General features: G+C 39.6%; 1 protein-coding gene across 1 annotated transcript in view; it reads right to left on the bottom strand.

The window, feature by feature from the left end:
• Positions 1-6,887: 6,887 nt before the first annotated feature.
• Positions 6,888-15,028, bottom strand: part of LOC121628256 (POU domain, class 2, transcription factor 2) — a 108,336-nt gene continuing 100,195 nt past the window's right edge. Inside the window, exon 19 of the mRNA XM_041967256.1 lies at positions 6,888-6,931. Coding sequence (XP_041823190.1) covers positions 6,907-6,931 — 25 coding nt within the window. The 3' untranslated portion in view covers positions 6,888-6,906. The remainder of the gene's footprint in view (positions 6,932-15,028) is intronic.

Below are 15,028 nucleotides of genomic sequence, written 5' to 3'. Positions count from 1 at the left end.
GTGAAATGAGCTCTCGCACTCGAGCGTCTTCTGATGTAACTGCACAAATTCAGCAAGAAGCTCCAGAAATCCAGAAACACATAATCACAAACCGACCAATCACAAGGGAGTACTTCCAGTTTACTATACTGTACTATAACCGACTGTACGCAGACGATGTGTGAGTTTCAATCCAGCTTAAAGGCAGATTTATACTGACTATGGTGTCACCACCGTAGGCGCTGCGTAGCTCCACGGAGGCCTAACGTGCAACTCTCCCAGGCCTGACGTGCACCCCTGCTATGCAGACGGTTACGCGGAAATACTCTCTTATGATTGGTCAGTTAGAGATTACGAGTTTCCAGATTTTTGGATCTTCTCACTGAATTTGTGTAGTAACCGCCATTTTTTAAAACAACACCCAGATGATCAAGTTGAATAGAGGGTGATCGAATTATTTCTTTTTCTTCCACAAGCTAATAAAGACACAGAACCATTCTGAACGGCATTGTTGTTTTAAAACAGGAAATACCCACCGGGCTGAGGTGAACCATCAAAAGAACTCCGACATGGTGAGTTTACCGGCTGATACCACCCCTGCTGCCACCTCCAGATTAGGAGGAGAAACTGCGACACAACACCAAAACAACATGTACTCTAATGCTCTAGTGCACGAACAAACTCAGCTACGCCATAACCAACCGCATGCAGACGCCGCACGAGTATAAATCCACCTTAAGTTTCTGACTCTGATGCTACTGCCCTAGAAGATGGTTGCAAAGCTGCATAACAGAAGATGTACAAACAGCCTTGGTGTTGCATTCAGCTGAACTCTGAGGTACTTGTATTCCTCCACCTCCTCCACCTTCATGTTTGACCCATTTGCAGTTCATTGCCAAGTCTGTAATAAGAATTTAAAATAAAAACATGGGTAAGAAGGATCCCCTTGGCTTAAAATTAATTTTTTTTAAAGCTTGTTAACATGTTCATTCGGGTTTTGATGGGACAGAAGACACATATTGAGTAGAACAAGCTAATTTGTGACTGAGACTTTCTGTCTTGGCATCGTAACGTACCAAAACAGGCTCCAAATCATTGGCATCCAAATACAATGTCAATGTCAAAGCATAGAAGCAAAGTAACTAAGTACAACAAAATTACTAAAACAGATTAAAACAAAGAGACACTACAATAAAAACATAAAATCCCAAAGGCTCTCAAACTGAACTAGAATTACAAGTCAAGGTAAAAAGGTAAAAAAGACAACATAAACATAATATACACACATTTAACAAAGATGGAGACAACCTTGTGGTACTGGAGTTCCAGGCATTGTAAATGCTATCGCTTTTCCTCTCATCACTCGTGAATGTTCTCTAATAATGGGATAAAACTCAAAGACTATCCTTCAGGGATTTTGTCCCTTTGTTCCAGAGCCTTCTTTACTCTGAATTTGGATTAACAGTCTCATTTCAACTACTTTCTATGGAAATAAACTATTCATTTCTCAGTAAGTTTTCTATAAAACAAACTCACCAAGTGATCAAAACAGGTATTTAATCTTCCGCACAGATTCAATACTTTTAATACACCTTAAATATGTAGAGAGAAGCAGTTGGAGGGGCCACATTCAGCCCCCAGGGAGGACGAGGGACTGCTGAGAGGAATGTGAAAGTTATATTTGACCTATTTGCAGCACTGTGCCAAGTCTGTAATGAAGAGGGAGAAGAGCATGAGTAAGGGAAACCCGAGAGGTCGAGCAGACAGACGGGGGATAAAGTAGAGAAGTATGAGTTGGCAGGATGGAGAGCAGAGTGTGAGATGGAAATGAAAGGAGGAGGGAGGAGGAGGAAGAGAGGGAGTGAAAGATTGAGTGGAAATAGAGATGAGGAAGAGGAGCAGCCAGCAGCCAGAGTGAGAGTCAGGTATGTGTGGAACGGTGTCAGGCTATATAGAGCTCAGCGTGCATGTGTTAACAGTCTCCTCCGACTATCTCTGGAGGAACTCCCTCTTCCTATTGCTATTGGCACTCTGCACCACTTCCTCCCATAATACACTCCATAAATACCCAGACTACTCTGTCATGTGTCGATATGGAAACACACCGTCTGTGTGCTGAAGGAAACGGCAACCTTGTGTGTATTATAAGACTCGATGTGTTCGTCCTGCTTCAGATTTGTATTTCCTAGAAGGCCTTTGTAGGCTGCTGAAAGGCAAAGTTTGCCTTGTTAAGTTTAATCATCAATCAGGTTCCAGTTTATATAAAGCAGCTTCATACCTTGTTAATACTGTAATAATATATTACTAATTTAAAACAACGCTACCTCCACTCAACTTTGTTTTGTTTTTCCGTATTTATGCACTGTGGCTTCCACAGATCAATTATTTTTGCTCGTGGTTGATCCATAAATACTGGATGCAAACATCAGTGTGCTGTTTATAGTATTTATTTCATTACAAGATTTAATACAGTACAATACTACAATACGATTCAGTTTGACTTTCCACAGCTTTGTTTTCCTTTATTTTTGCTTTTTGTTTTGCAAATTATTACATAAATAAAACTTAAAGGCCAAAAGACACAATTTATTGATTAGTTTTACTTATTTGTTAAATTTTTTTTTATTTTGACAATTTGGACAACATAGTTGTCAATTAAATCTACAAATTAAATATTGGTGAAAAATGGGAAATGCATCTATTGCAATTTTCTGGATTGATTCTGATTCTAATTCACAATTTTTCTTTTTGGCCTAATAAGTCGATTCCAATTTTTTTTCCATCCATCCATCCATCCGTCCATCCATCCGTCCATCCGTCCGTCCATCCATCCATCCATCCATCCATCCATCCATCCATCCATCCATCCATCCATCCATCCATCCATCTTCTGCTTATCTAAGAGTAACAGAAGTATAAGGTTTAGGAGGAAACCCAGACATTCTTCTCCCCAGCAACACTCTCCGGCACCCCCTAAGGGACCCCAAGGCATTCCCAGGCCAGGAGGTTTATACAGTATATCTCCCCCTCAGCATGTCATGGGTCCTCCCACAGGTCTTATCCTAATTGGGCAGCAGCTCTACTCCTAGTTTCCCCCAGATACTCGAGCTCCTTATGCTTGTTACATACTCTTCAAGAACAGAGAGCTTCTTATTCTTGAGGTGACAAGAACAAGAAGAAAGTTTGTTTTGTCCCCGATAAGCTTGTTTCATAAATTCTCAAAGCTGCAGCTCTGGTTTGGGAGTTCTTGTGGATTGCTCTCAACTCAGCCGAGCAGAACTTTTTTCGTGTGGCTTGAAGAGGCCAGTAGAAGCTCATCATCTGCATAGAGATGAGACAAAAATCTGAGACTCTCAAACCAGACACTTTGCTCTCCCTGAGATCTTGTGCATGAAGACCAAAAACAGAAATGGTGACTATTGACAGCCTTGACAGAGTCCGTCATGCATCATTAATGAGATTGATATTGAACCAAGGATGTGAATAGAGCTTTTATTTTTATTATACAGACCTTTTAAAACACAAGTTCCCCAATTGGGGGATGTTGAGAACAGATGACCAAATTGCGCCAAAATGTACATTTTGGAGATCTCAACCAAAGCTTAGTAAAGCTTCTCTAAATTTGTTCTGCTTCCCATTCATCACAACCGATCTTAATAAGAGATAATTGTACTGTGACTGTAAGTAAAAGTTTGTAGCTATAGCTTCATAAATCCAAAAGAATCAATCTTTATATTTTTCCAGAAATTGCTGGTTTGTTTGCTTTGGTTTGAGTCTGAGGGAGCAGTCACACCGGTAGAGTCTGGGGGGCTCCGTTTGATTGGGCGGGGAATTCTGAAAAATTTTGTATCTTCCTTTCGTTTTTCTTTAACTCTGCACAGTGACAACAACTGCTCACTAGGGGGGGTTATTCCTTAACACAACAGCTAACCAAGAAAAAAGAAGAAGAAAATCTGGGTCATTGGTTGGCCAGGACCAAACCAGCGCATTCGCCTCAAATAAACAATGGAGCAACAATAAATTTGCAGTCTTTCTGTTTCTGTTTTAACTTTGGTGGTCTACAGTCATTTAGCAGACACTTTTCTCCAAAGCGACGCACATCTGAGAGTAAGAACAACACAAACAAGAAATGAAGAAATTCTATGTTCACATCTAATGTGGTTTTCACAGGATTTTGTCCAGTATGAGGCGCTGAAGAGGCAGCTAGCTATCCAGCATATTGTGCTATGGTCAATCGCACCAGAATTCACTTGCAAGTGGACCAAAATTGAGACTCAAATAGACCTTGTGGTTGCAGAGATATACTCATTTCATTATGAGTATGCAATCTTTTGATTAGAACCTTAAAAAGTAGGCACATGGCTCAAAGGGCTAACACCCACAACAGCAGCTCTGGTAGTTAAACCCCGATCTCTCAGCGAACATGGTTGAAAGCCTGCTCCAGATCTACAAAATACTTGCTGGATGTTGTCCAATGAAACTCTCAGTAACTCTCCAAGGGTGAAGATCTGGTTCATGGCTCTCAAACCTGCTCCTCCTGAATCTAGGGTTCGGTGATGGGTCACAGCTTTCTTTCCAACAACATGAAGTAAACTTTTCCAGGGAGGCTGAACAGCGTGGTTCCCCCGTAGTTGGAGCACATTTTCTAGTCCCTCTTTTTAAAAATACAGACTACCACTCTGGTCAGCCACTCCACAGACACCAAAGCTTTAGAAAATGAGATCCTCAAGTTAAACACACAAATAAGTGGCATTAACACAAATATTTTATGATTGTTAAATTCTCATTTAAATGTCACATTTCATCTTACTGTGTTTACCTAGCAAACTTCATTAAATGTAAAATTTAATTTATTGTAGTTTAGTGATGCTAAAAGGCTCTTTGCCTTTTAGTCTCACAGTAGTTCATTCATGTAATTTTACTGTTTGTTGACGGCAAAGATATAAAAATATGTAAAACTGACAGCATTTATGCCGCGATGGGCCAATAAAAATACAAACTAGGTGCTTAGATTCACTTCAGTGTTGATTTAAACGTTTGTGGTTTGGATGGAAAGCATCAGGTTCAGGAGTGTTTTTCCTGCTGGGATCGTTCACAGCCTCTCTGCTCAGGGCAGGTTGGCTGCTTTCAGCTCCACATTTATCTACTCTTTCACTTCCTTTTCTCCCGTCATCCTCTCCCTTTTCCTCCTGTGCTTCTGTTCTTCATCACTCTGTCCTGTTTCCTACACGGACTGCTGACAGTTAAACAGACCTGAGACACAGCAGCCGTCTTTCCCTCTTTTCCCTTTATCCTCTTGTTCTTGTTGTTTGAATATATTGTATATGTTTAAGCTGACATGTATAGTCTGCTGTCATGTGCTTCACAAGCTCTGTTGTGTGTCCACACTTGTCTGAGTTTGGCTGCTTCAGGACTTGGACTTCCATTTTTCTACAGCTAAAAACTTGAAACAGACTAAAAGATTGCATCTCTATGAGGGTTTGGCTGCTTCCTTTGTCCTCTACTGTGATATTTTTAAGTTTTTCTGATTTACATTTTTATCTTTTACACTTTATTTGTAATTTGGTGGTTTTGGTTCTTTGAAAACTCTGTTAAAGTATCCAAGGCTGAGGGTTTTGTGGTTCAGTCTTCCTGAAACATTTCAACAGTAGAGTGACAGACAAATCAGTTGTCAATATAATCAAGTCTGTGACCTTTCAGCTTTAAGACGTTCCCTCTGCCCACAGGGTGATCCTGCCACCCACAATTAAGATGACTTCTTCCACTGTTTGCAGTTCTGTGATGCTGTGGAGGCGAGAGAGTTGGCTAAAAGATGGCTAGAATATAAAATATCAAATACTGGGTGGAGAGTGGTGGGCTTGGCTGCACACAGTTACGCTTGGATGGGTTTGGATTGAGACAGAGTTTGTCTGAGCTGGGTTGAGATTGGATGGCACTGTGTTTGTGTAGGTTTGGCTGGGCTGGCTGAGCGGGAAGCAGCCTATAGGTTCTGCAATATGCATGAGTCTTGCTCTTTTTGGCTCAAGTTGAGAGCACGATGGCAACAGACATCACACCAGGGCTGCGGTGATCAGCCAGCCAGACAACACCAGCCATCCAGCCAACCGCAAGCGCGTCGGCCACCTACCACACACCAGGGCTGCGCAGTTTGGTTTCTATAGCTACAGAGTGGCCGTCTGCATCACCGCGGTTACCAGAGCTCTGCGTCTTGAGGTGTCTGAACCTCAGGGAGACAGGCAAGCGTCAGACACAGATGTGGTGCTGTGTTTTCACATGTATTTACATTTTAGGTGTGTTGCCATTAGCAGTCATGCAGAGACATGAAGTCTGGGGAGAAATTAGGAGCCTAGTTCACACCAACCTGGAGGAACAGAGTTTTATAGGCTCTCTACATGTTTCTGTAACTTTTGGCTCTGAAATCAAACCATAAACTCACAGCTTTTATCAGTAAATAGTATTAAAACCTGAGTTTTACCTCCAGCCAGCTGCACTGTTATGACCACATGTGAAAGTCTAACCTGTGAATGTGTGACGAGATTGAACACCTTCATGATCAAAAATTAAACTAGTGTTCTATAACTTTTTAGTATGACATAATTCATATTACTTCATTTACTGTCTGAATCTGGGCCCATCTTCTGGTCTTTACCAGGTCATGAAGACAACCTCAGATGAACAACAGAACATTTACCCTCTTTGCACATAATTGATTGACATATAAAAGCAGGAGTTCTGTCAGTTTGTTGATCTGCAGCACTCAGATGTGCGTTACTGCAATGTAACTTAACTGTTGCTGCCCATCATTCTAGGAAAGGAGGTCATTTCCAAACTCAATCTGCAGACAGAGAGATTGTTCACAAGTGGAAAACATTAAAGTCACTTGCCAGTCTTCCTAGGAGAGGATGTTACAGCAAGTTCAGTCCAAGGTCAGACTCTACAAAACTCAGAGAAACTGGGGGGAAAAACAACAACAACAACAAAAAAACATTATAAGCTACATCTCAGACTCTCTAGGTCTCAGTGAACATGTTAAATGTTAAAGTTCATGACATTGTTTGGAGGGGATGCAAGAGGAAGTTTCTTCTCACTAAAAACATGGCAGGACAGCTCAGGCTGGCAAAGCTGCATCCGAACAAACCACAAGACTTCTGGAACTATGTCTTTTAGACACATCAGATCAAAGTGAAGATATTTGGTCAGAATAGACAAAAACCAAACACAGCACATCAGCACAAACACTTCATACCAACTGTCAAGCACGGTGGTGGAGGGATGATGATCTGGAGCCACAGGAGTCAAATGTGAGACCATCTGTCTGACAACTAAAGCTTGGCTGAAACTGGTTCCTGCAACAGCACAATGATCCTAAACTCCGCAGCAAATCTAGAAGGCCTGAAAAATAGAAGAATCAAGCAGTTGACATCCAGTTAAAGTCCAGACCTCAACCTGATAAAATGTTGTGTTGGGACCTTCAGATCCTGCAAACCTCAATGAACTGAAGCAAACAGGTAATAAAAAAACATCTCATACATAAAACCTTTAAAATGAAAAATAGTATATGTTGTTTCTTATGTGACTGTAAATTAAAGATGTAATATTAACATAAATGCCATTCATGAAAATAGAGACCTGGCTGAGTTTTATCTAATGAAGTACAGAAACTACAAATTAGGATTATGTTGAGTAAATGATGGTAAATTATAACACAAACATCGGTGGTTCAGGTCATGAACACTTTTACCGTCACTTGCTCTGCCTTATTATATTTATTCTTTATCCCTTAAACTTGTTCTGCTTTGGTGATGCAGGTGAACAGTTGAACTGCTGAGACAGAATTTACATGTGAAATGTGGCTTAACCCAACGACTGCTACAATGTGGTTCTCATATTCAAAACAAGGAGATGCTCATCTACATTTATTAAAACCCAGAAACAGAGCAGAATGAACAGTGTGGCAATCCAGGCCATGTTTAATGTGTCTTACTGATGACTGAATTTCACTGACTGGCAAAAACCTGAGAATTTCAACACCGAAATACACTCACTGTACACCTTATCAGAAGATGCTCCACTGTGGTCATAAAGGGATGGACATGGTCAGCAACAATACTCAGGTAGGCTGTGCTGGTTAAACCAGGCCACGTTGGTACTAAGGGGTCCAAAGTGGGCCAAGAAAATCTCCCCCCACCATTACACCAGCAGCAGCCTGAAGCGTTGATCCAAGGCAGGATGGATCCATGTTTTCATGATGTTTCCAGCAGATTCTGAGTCGAGCATCTGAATGTGGAGCTGAAATGGAGACTCATCAGACCAGCAACGTTTCTCCATCTTCTATTGTCCAGTGTTGGTGAGTGTGTGTGAATTGTAGCCTCAGTTTCCTGTTCTTAGCTGGCAGGAGGCACCCGGTGTGTCTTCTGCTGCTGTAGCTCATCTGTTTCAAGGCTGGACATGTTGTGTGTACAGAGATGCTTTTCTGCAGATCTTGGTTGGAACCGGTGCTTTCTATCATCTCCAACCAGTCTGCACATTCTACTCTTACATCAACAAGACATCCTGGTCCAGACAACTGCTGCTCGCTGGATGTTTTCTCTTCTTCAGACCATTTTCTGGAAACACTAGAGATGGTTGTGTGTGAAAATTCAGGTAAATACTCAGACCAACAACCATGCTATGTTCAATGTCTCTTAAATCCCCTTTCTTCCTCATTCTGATGCTCAGTTTGAACCTCAGCACGTAGTCTTCATCATGTCTACATGACTGCATGCTGCTGTGTGATTGGCTGCTTAGATGTTTGCGTTAACAAGCAGCTGAACAGGTGGACCTTTACAAAAATGAGTTAAAGATTTCACATTTGTGAACTTGTTTTCATATTTCATCATAAGAATCTACCATTTTTACAGTCGTAGGACTACTGTAGGATCTTCATTATGTATTAACACTGTGCTGCAGTCAGAAAATCAAATCTTCCTCTGAAGGTTGAAAATCTTCAGATAAAACAGCTTTGATCCCACACATCCTGTTAACAGCTACCACCTTTTCCTTCATCAGTGAAACTACCTCCTTCAACTTCTCAGTATGAATCAGCCTTACTCTGTACCAACCTTTTTATGTGTTCAGCATCAATAAATCATATTCAGTTTTATTTTAAATAATATCTAGTATACACAGGAGTGACTAAATAAAGTTAATTTAGCCAAAAACTACAAAACACAGCAAAACCTTAGAAATAATGAAATCTTAGAGGTAAAAGTTATTGGAATCTATAAGAAACTGAAAAAAGTTAATTAGGATTATCCAAAGTGCAGGATGAAGGACAGTTATTAACAAGTGGAGACAACATGGCACCAAGTGATGCAGCAAAAAAACAGGAAATCCTTCCAAAACTGCTGAGAGGATGAGGAGAAAAGTAAAACTGTCAGGTAGGCTGCCAAAAGGCCCGGGGCAACACTGAAGAAGCAGCAGGACTTTTTTGGCAAGAAATGGTTGCTCTCCACACGTGGCAGCAATCTTCTGCATTTTCTCTGTCAGGACAAGACTTAGCTTTTCTACTTCTGACTGAATTCAGCACTAAAGACACAAACCCAGCCCATGTTGCACAACATAAATTTAAAAGAACACGTCAGTGGTGAAAGGTGTTATCAGTTGCATAAAGACACGTTTATTCTTCAGCTTGGTCTTCAGATGAGGTGAAGGGAACCATGCACCGAGCTGCTCGGCAGTTTTACTGCAGCTTCTTCCAGGACAGTGGTTCTCAAAAACTTTTCAGCACGGTACCCCCTAAGGTATAATTTATCATCCCAGTGCCTCCTAAGGCTCGGTTTACACCACAACGCTGACAGTAAAACGCAAAAGTTTGGTCACCCCGCTGCATATTTTTTATTTATTTGTACTGTTGAAGCAGCAACTATTTCTGTTGGAGTATTTATGCCATCAGCGAAGACGCAGAGGTTACATGTGCCAGATAACTGGCGGGTAACGCTTCTGTTGTGTTTTGCGATATTATGAGGATGCTGTGCACACCTGGGTGTGTCGTTGCAAGGTTTTACTGCCCATGAGAGGCCTGGCATACGCACTACATCGTTTCTGGTCCTCTTTGTGGGATATACAGGCAAAAATGATTGACAGACAGCAGGTCAGCTCACTGGCAAGATGCAAACCGAGATTCACAAAGCAGCTACACCACAGAGCGTCTTTGAGGTGGAAGACTTTTACTCTCCTGAATCTCCTCAGCTACACATGAACCAGGTGGTCCTGAAGAGTATCAGTCTGAGCCGTTAGTGCTGTTAGCTGCCTGTCAGAAGCTCCAGCAGCTCTGGAAAGCTGTGGAGACTCGCGGCAGGTTGTGGCAGCTGCTGGAAGTTGCTGCTGGAAGTTACTGCTGCTACAATTTGAGCTGCTGTCTGTCGGCAGATGAGGATCAGCAGGTAAAGAATAAAGACCGGTGTTACTTTTACACCCCTCAAAAGCACAATTCCGTACCATCGCAGGAATATTTCATCAGAAACTCTGTGAAAGAATAGAAGTCTGAAACTAGCAAATCTACACCAGATAAGTTCACATCCCTTCATATATGTTGGTGGGCGTGGTTTTCTATGCCTGCAAGGTGAGGACCTGCCTATCTGCATCTGGAGGGAGGGGCTATATAGTTTTTAAAAATTTCTCATGACGTAGGGATGGCTCTACATGAAAAACAAAACCTGTTTTGATGGTGGTGTTATGAATCCCGTTTTTAAAATCAATAAAAAAGCTCAAAAATAAATAAATAAATAAATGAGAGTGTGCTACCCCTTTAATGAACTATTCTTTAAGAAACATTATGAACTGAAAGTTCTGGACAAAAATAAATGCAGTTTTCATCAGTTACACAAGTACATGATGTTCTTTTATTTATTTATACATTTTCATTTATTTTATTTTTATTTAACATTTATTTAACATTTTATTTAACATTTTTATTATATACTATATATATATATATATAAATATATATATATTGTGTGTGTGTGAATTAATCAAACAAAATGTTATTAAAATATTTAAAATTTTGTTATAACATTGATAAATTTTAATAATCTAAATTAAATATTAAATATATTAAAATTAAATATTTTTTTGTGGATTCGTTTACATCTTGACATTTTTTTAATTCTCTTCCTTATTTATGTGTTGTGTATTATGTTGCGAGTCAAGGTTCAGTAAAGCCTTTTTTCACATATTTATCCAACTGTAATCCACATGCATTGATCTGTAAAAACCTCTTTCTGAAAAAAATGAAGAAAACTGTATTTTGGAATACAGTTTAAAGAATGGCAAAAGAAAGCTTATTCATGACTTAGATCTAATTGGAGTTAGATCATCTTTTTGTAATGAGTGGCGCCACCTGGTGGCGTTTAGAAAACATACTGAACATGTCGACTCTTACAGGTGACTGTTGATCCAAAGTCTGATGGAGTGGACTAATAACAGGGGAAATTGTCATAATATTCAGTATATGGACATGATATTAACATGATTGTGACCAACATGTTTTTTTAGGTAGGATTACTTATTTTAAAGAATAAAAAATGGTTACTTGCTATTCATTTGTTCTTGTTAAACATATCAAACAGTTGTCATCATGCTGACACCTTCTGCCGTTCCCGAAGATCAGACTCCCTGGAGTTCAGCGTCAGCTCTGCGGCTTCACACCTGGGATTTTATTTGGGTTTCCAAACAGTTGGCTTGTTCACATCTGGCACGCAGAGCATGTAAAGGTGCAAACACAGAGGTTGATTCATGGTTTACAGAGCATGGGAGGACAGAAAGAGACAGAGCTGGTTTCTTCTGCAGCAAGCGAAGCTCTGGAGGGACGTGTGTGGGTTGCAGCATGTTCCCAGAAGAGAGACTGGAGCTAACTGGAAACACACACACACACACATCAGGCCACCCAGATCTGAACCCCCCAGAACCAATAGCAGAATCATTATTTAATGATATGGGTTCACGGGGGAAGCGTCTGAGTGTCAGAACTAGTTATACACAGAAGCTTCACTTCTGCTAGTCTGGCTTTTATTTCACCAGATTGAAGCTGATGGTAGAAAACACTCCACAACACTAAGAGAAAAACAAATAAGAGTTCCTAAATTACAGTAATAAAAACAAAACAACAATAAACATTTGAGCAGAAAATTAGCACCAGTTATGAGACTTACACCCATTAATGTGAGACAAAAAAGCAAAAAGTTCTATATTTACCCTGAGGATACCTGTATGAGTAGTCAGGTGAACCAGCATGAGCTGCTTTGTACAGGAAATAAACACACAGGTCGTTTTTAACGTGCACCATAGCTCATTAAGCAAAGAAATGTAGGATGTTATCAGAGGAAGAGAGAAAAAAGACAGAAAGAGACAGAGTAAGAGATAAGACAAGAGTCAACATAGGACTGACTCTGGCTGGAGAGATCTGAGAGAAGAGACAGGATCCAAGATGGATACTGAATTTGACGCCTTCAAAGGGTGTGTTACTGGGAAAAAAAGCAAAACATCTGTAGTGTGTCTTTAAGATTATGCTAAAGCTCATGCTTAATAGAGGAATCCAGATGTGGACTGGACTAACAGCAGTGCAGTAGCCAAAAAAGTTCCAAGACCGTTAGAACTAGTATATTTTATTGCAATAATTCCCAGCCTATTTTCCTTGAGAAGCCTCTTCAGGTAGCTACCATAAAGCTGTGGACCCCCACCCACACCTGACTTAAAACATACATTTGTATAGTAGACTTTAATGACCCTCATTTATTCACTTTGGGACCTGGTTTGAAAAAAAAAAAAGTGTTTCCAGGCTCCCAAAACGCAGATTCCTTGTGAACCAAACGTTCAACAGAGAAATAAACATAAGTGGACACATCTCATCTTGTCTCTGTGTGGACATGGCCTAAATTTTAACAAGCATGCAGACTCTGATAGGTCGAAACCTCATGGACCCCTTGTGCTCTTTAGACCCCTACTCTATCAGACAAGAATTCCCCTTTAAACTTTGAGACTTGTTGCTGCCATCACATTCAGAGAAGCTAATATTTTTCATGAAATAGTTAAATGTCTCAGTTACAACATTTTATATGGTTTACATGATCTGTTGTGAGTAAAAAACTGATTTCTGAGATTAGGAAATAATTGCAATTGGTTTTAATTAAAATTTTTTTTAGCAGCTTCCAAACGTGTGGTGTTGAAATTTTACTATTTTACTTCAGGAAATCTAATAATAATAATAATCTAATCTTTCTTAATCTTTCACTGGGGTTGCAGAAACACTGAAGAAATTATGGGAGAAAGATAAACTCATGCAACAGTTTCTGAAAAGTGAGCTTAGATAAACTCAGCAGAAAGAGAGAAATATGTATTTGTTATTTGCATCTGTTGGCGAGGAATCAATAATAATACACAGCCAGGTTTAAAGATTAAATTAAAAAATGTACAACACATTTAGAAATCAAACAGAATAAGAATGCTGGGAAGCAAGAAATTACAAAAAAAAGTTTGGTCTAACAATCCTCAGACACACGGAGAGAAAAGTTATATTGGGGGAAATTGTTAATGATAACATTTAACTGGTATTCGATATAAAAGCAGACTGGTTTCATTCCACAGTGTTCTTATCAGAGTCAGAGTTTCAAGCACTGATGTGACAGACTAAACAAAGACCTTCACATATCTTTGCTTGCTGAGGATGAAAATGTCTGAATGATTCCTTTCTGTGACTGTTATTTCAAGAGCATTGTAACATTCCTGGGATTTACTGCATGTGAAACTGAATTCCTACCTTCTACATAAATTTCATGTTTGGAAAGATGCAACATTTTCTACACGAATTACACAATGTCTGTTATGTAATGGAGGAATCCGATGCAAACAAAATGTTTATCTAACCAGTTGTTTTAGTTGTTGGTAGTGGAGACAAAATATGAAACATAAAATAGAAAACATACTGTTAGCTTAAGTAATTTAATTCAAAAAGAACTTCAGCTTAATTTAAATTAAGGAAAATTAAAGAAGAATAGAGTTTTGTTTTAAATAAACACTTCATAAGGTGAGAGAACCTTCATTATGATGGTTACACTAATGAAAATGTTACTGAGACCAGTTAAGAGCTCATAATGCTTCTTTTGTCACTACTATGCGGATGATGCACAACTATACCTGTACAAATACAAGTATTAGACAATCCTCCTCACATATCCTCATGGACAAAGGTATGCCACCTAAGACAGTCAGTCTTAGCAAGGTTTAGCTGACATGTGGACAAGTGCCCAGTGTCTTTCTGTCCATCTCAGATAAGCTTGACATCCAGAGATGTCAGCTCTGTTTCTCCACAAAGTTGATATATGGCTTCCTCCTTGTGCAATCCAGTTCCAGGTTACAATTCTGGATGCAACTGTGGATTGTGTTGAGTAAAAATGGTTTTCCCTGGTCCTCCAGAGCCCATGTGCCCTATACACTTTGAGATTTTCCCTGCCTCCATAAATCTTCCTCACAATATTTTGCTCCATAGATGGTGAAAGATCAAAGGTTTGTACAATCTCACAATTCTACCTACTGATGGAATTTAGCACAAAGTGGTGAGTCACAAACCATCCTTTCTTGGAAATTTAAACTTTTTAAGGATGGTCCTTTTATACCCAAATCCTGATACCCTCACCAGTCCCCAAATAGCATGACGATAAGATCTTTGTAGCATGTCCATATTATTGATCGTCTAGGATAAAGTTGTATTTTCTCATTTTTCCCTCTCTTTAACCACTTTTAGAGTGCTGCTGGTATTACATTTTAAAATAGTCAATATTTACTACATAAAACAAAACTATGTTAGTTGTCACCCAACTAAAACAAAACTTGGAACTTATGTTATAACGTGATATTTACAATAAAACTATGTGAAATTATGTCATAACGTGATACATTTTGTGGTGAGAATGTGGATTATAAACTGTATTTGTCTTTGTGGGGAAACTGTGGATCATATGGTAAAAAAAAATGTATATTTACTAAATGGGATAAAGTTCACTGGAGAGTTTCG

This window comes from Melanotaenia boesemani, chromosome 17, assembly GCF_017639745.1.
Source record: "Melanotaenia boesemani isolate fMelBoe1 chromosome 17, fMelBoe1.pri, whole genome shotgun sequence".
NCBI lineage: Eukaryota > Metazoa > Chordata > Actinopteri > Atheriniformes > Melanotaeniidae > Melanotaenia > Melanotaenia boesemani.
Note: the sequence above shows the minus strand (reverse complement) of the source record. Positions and strands in the feature narration are given on the sequence as shown.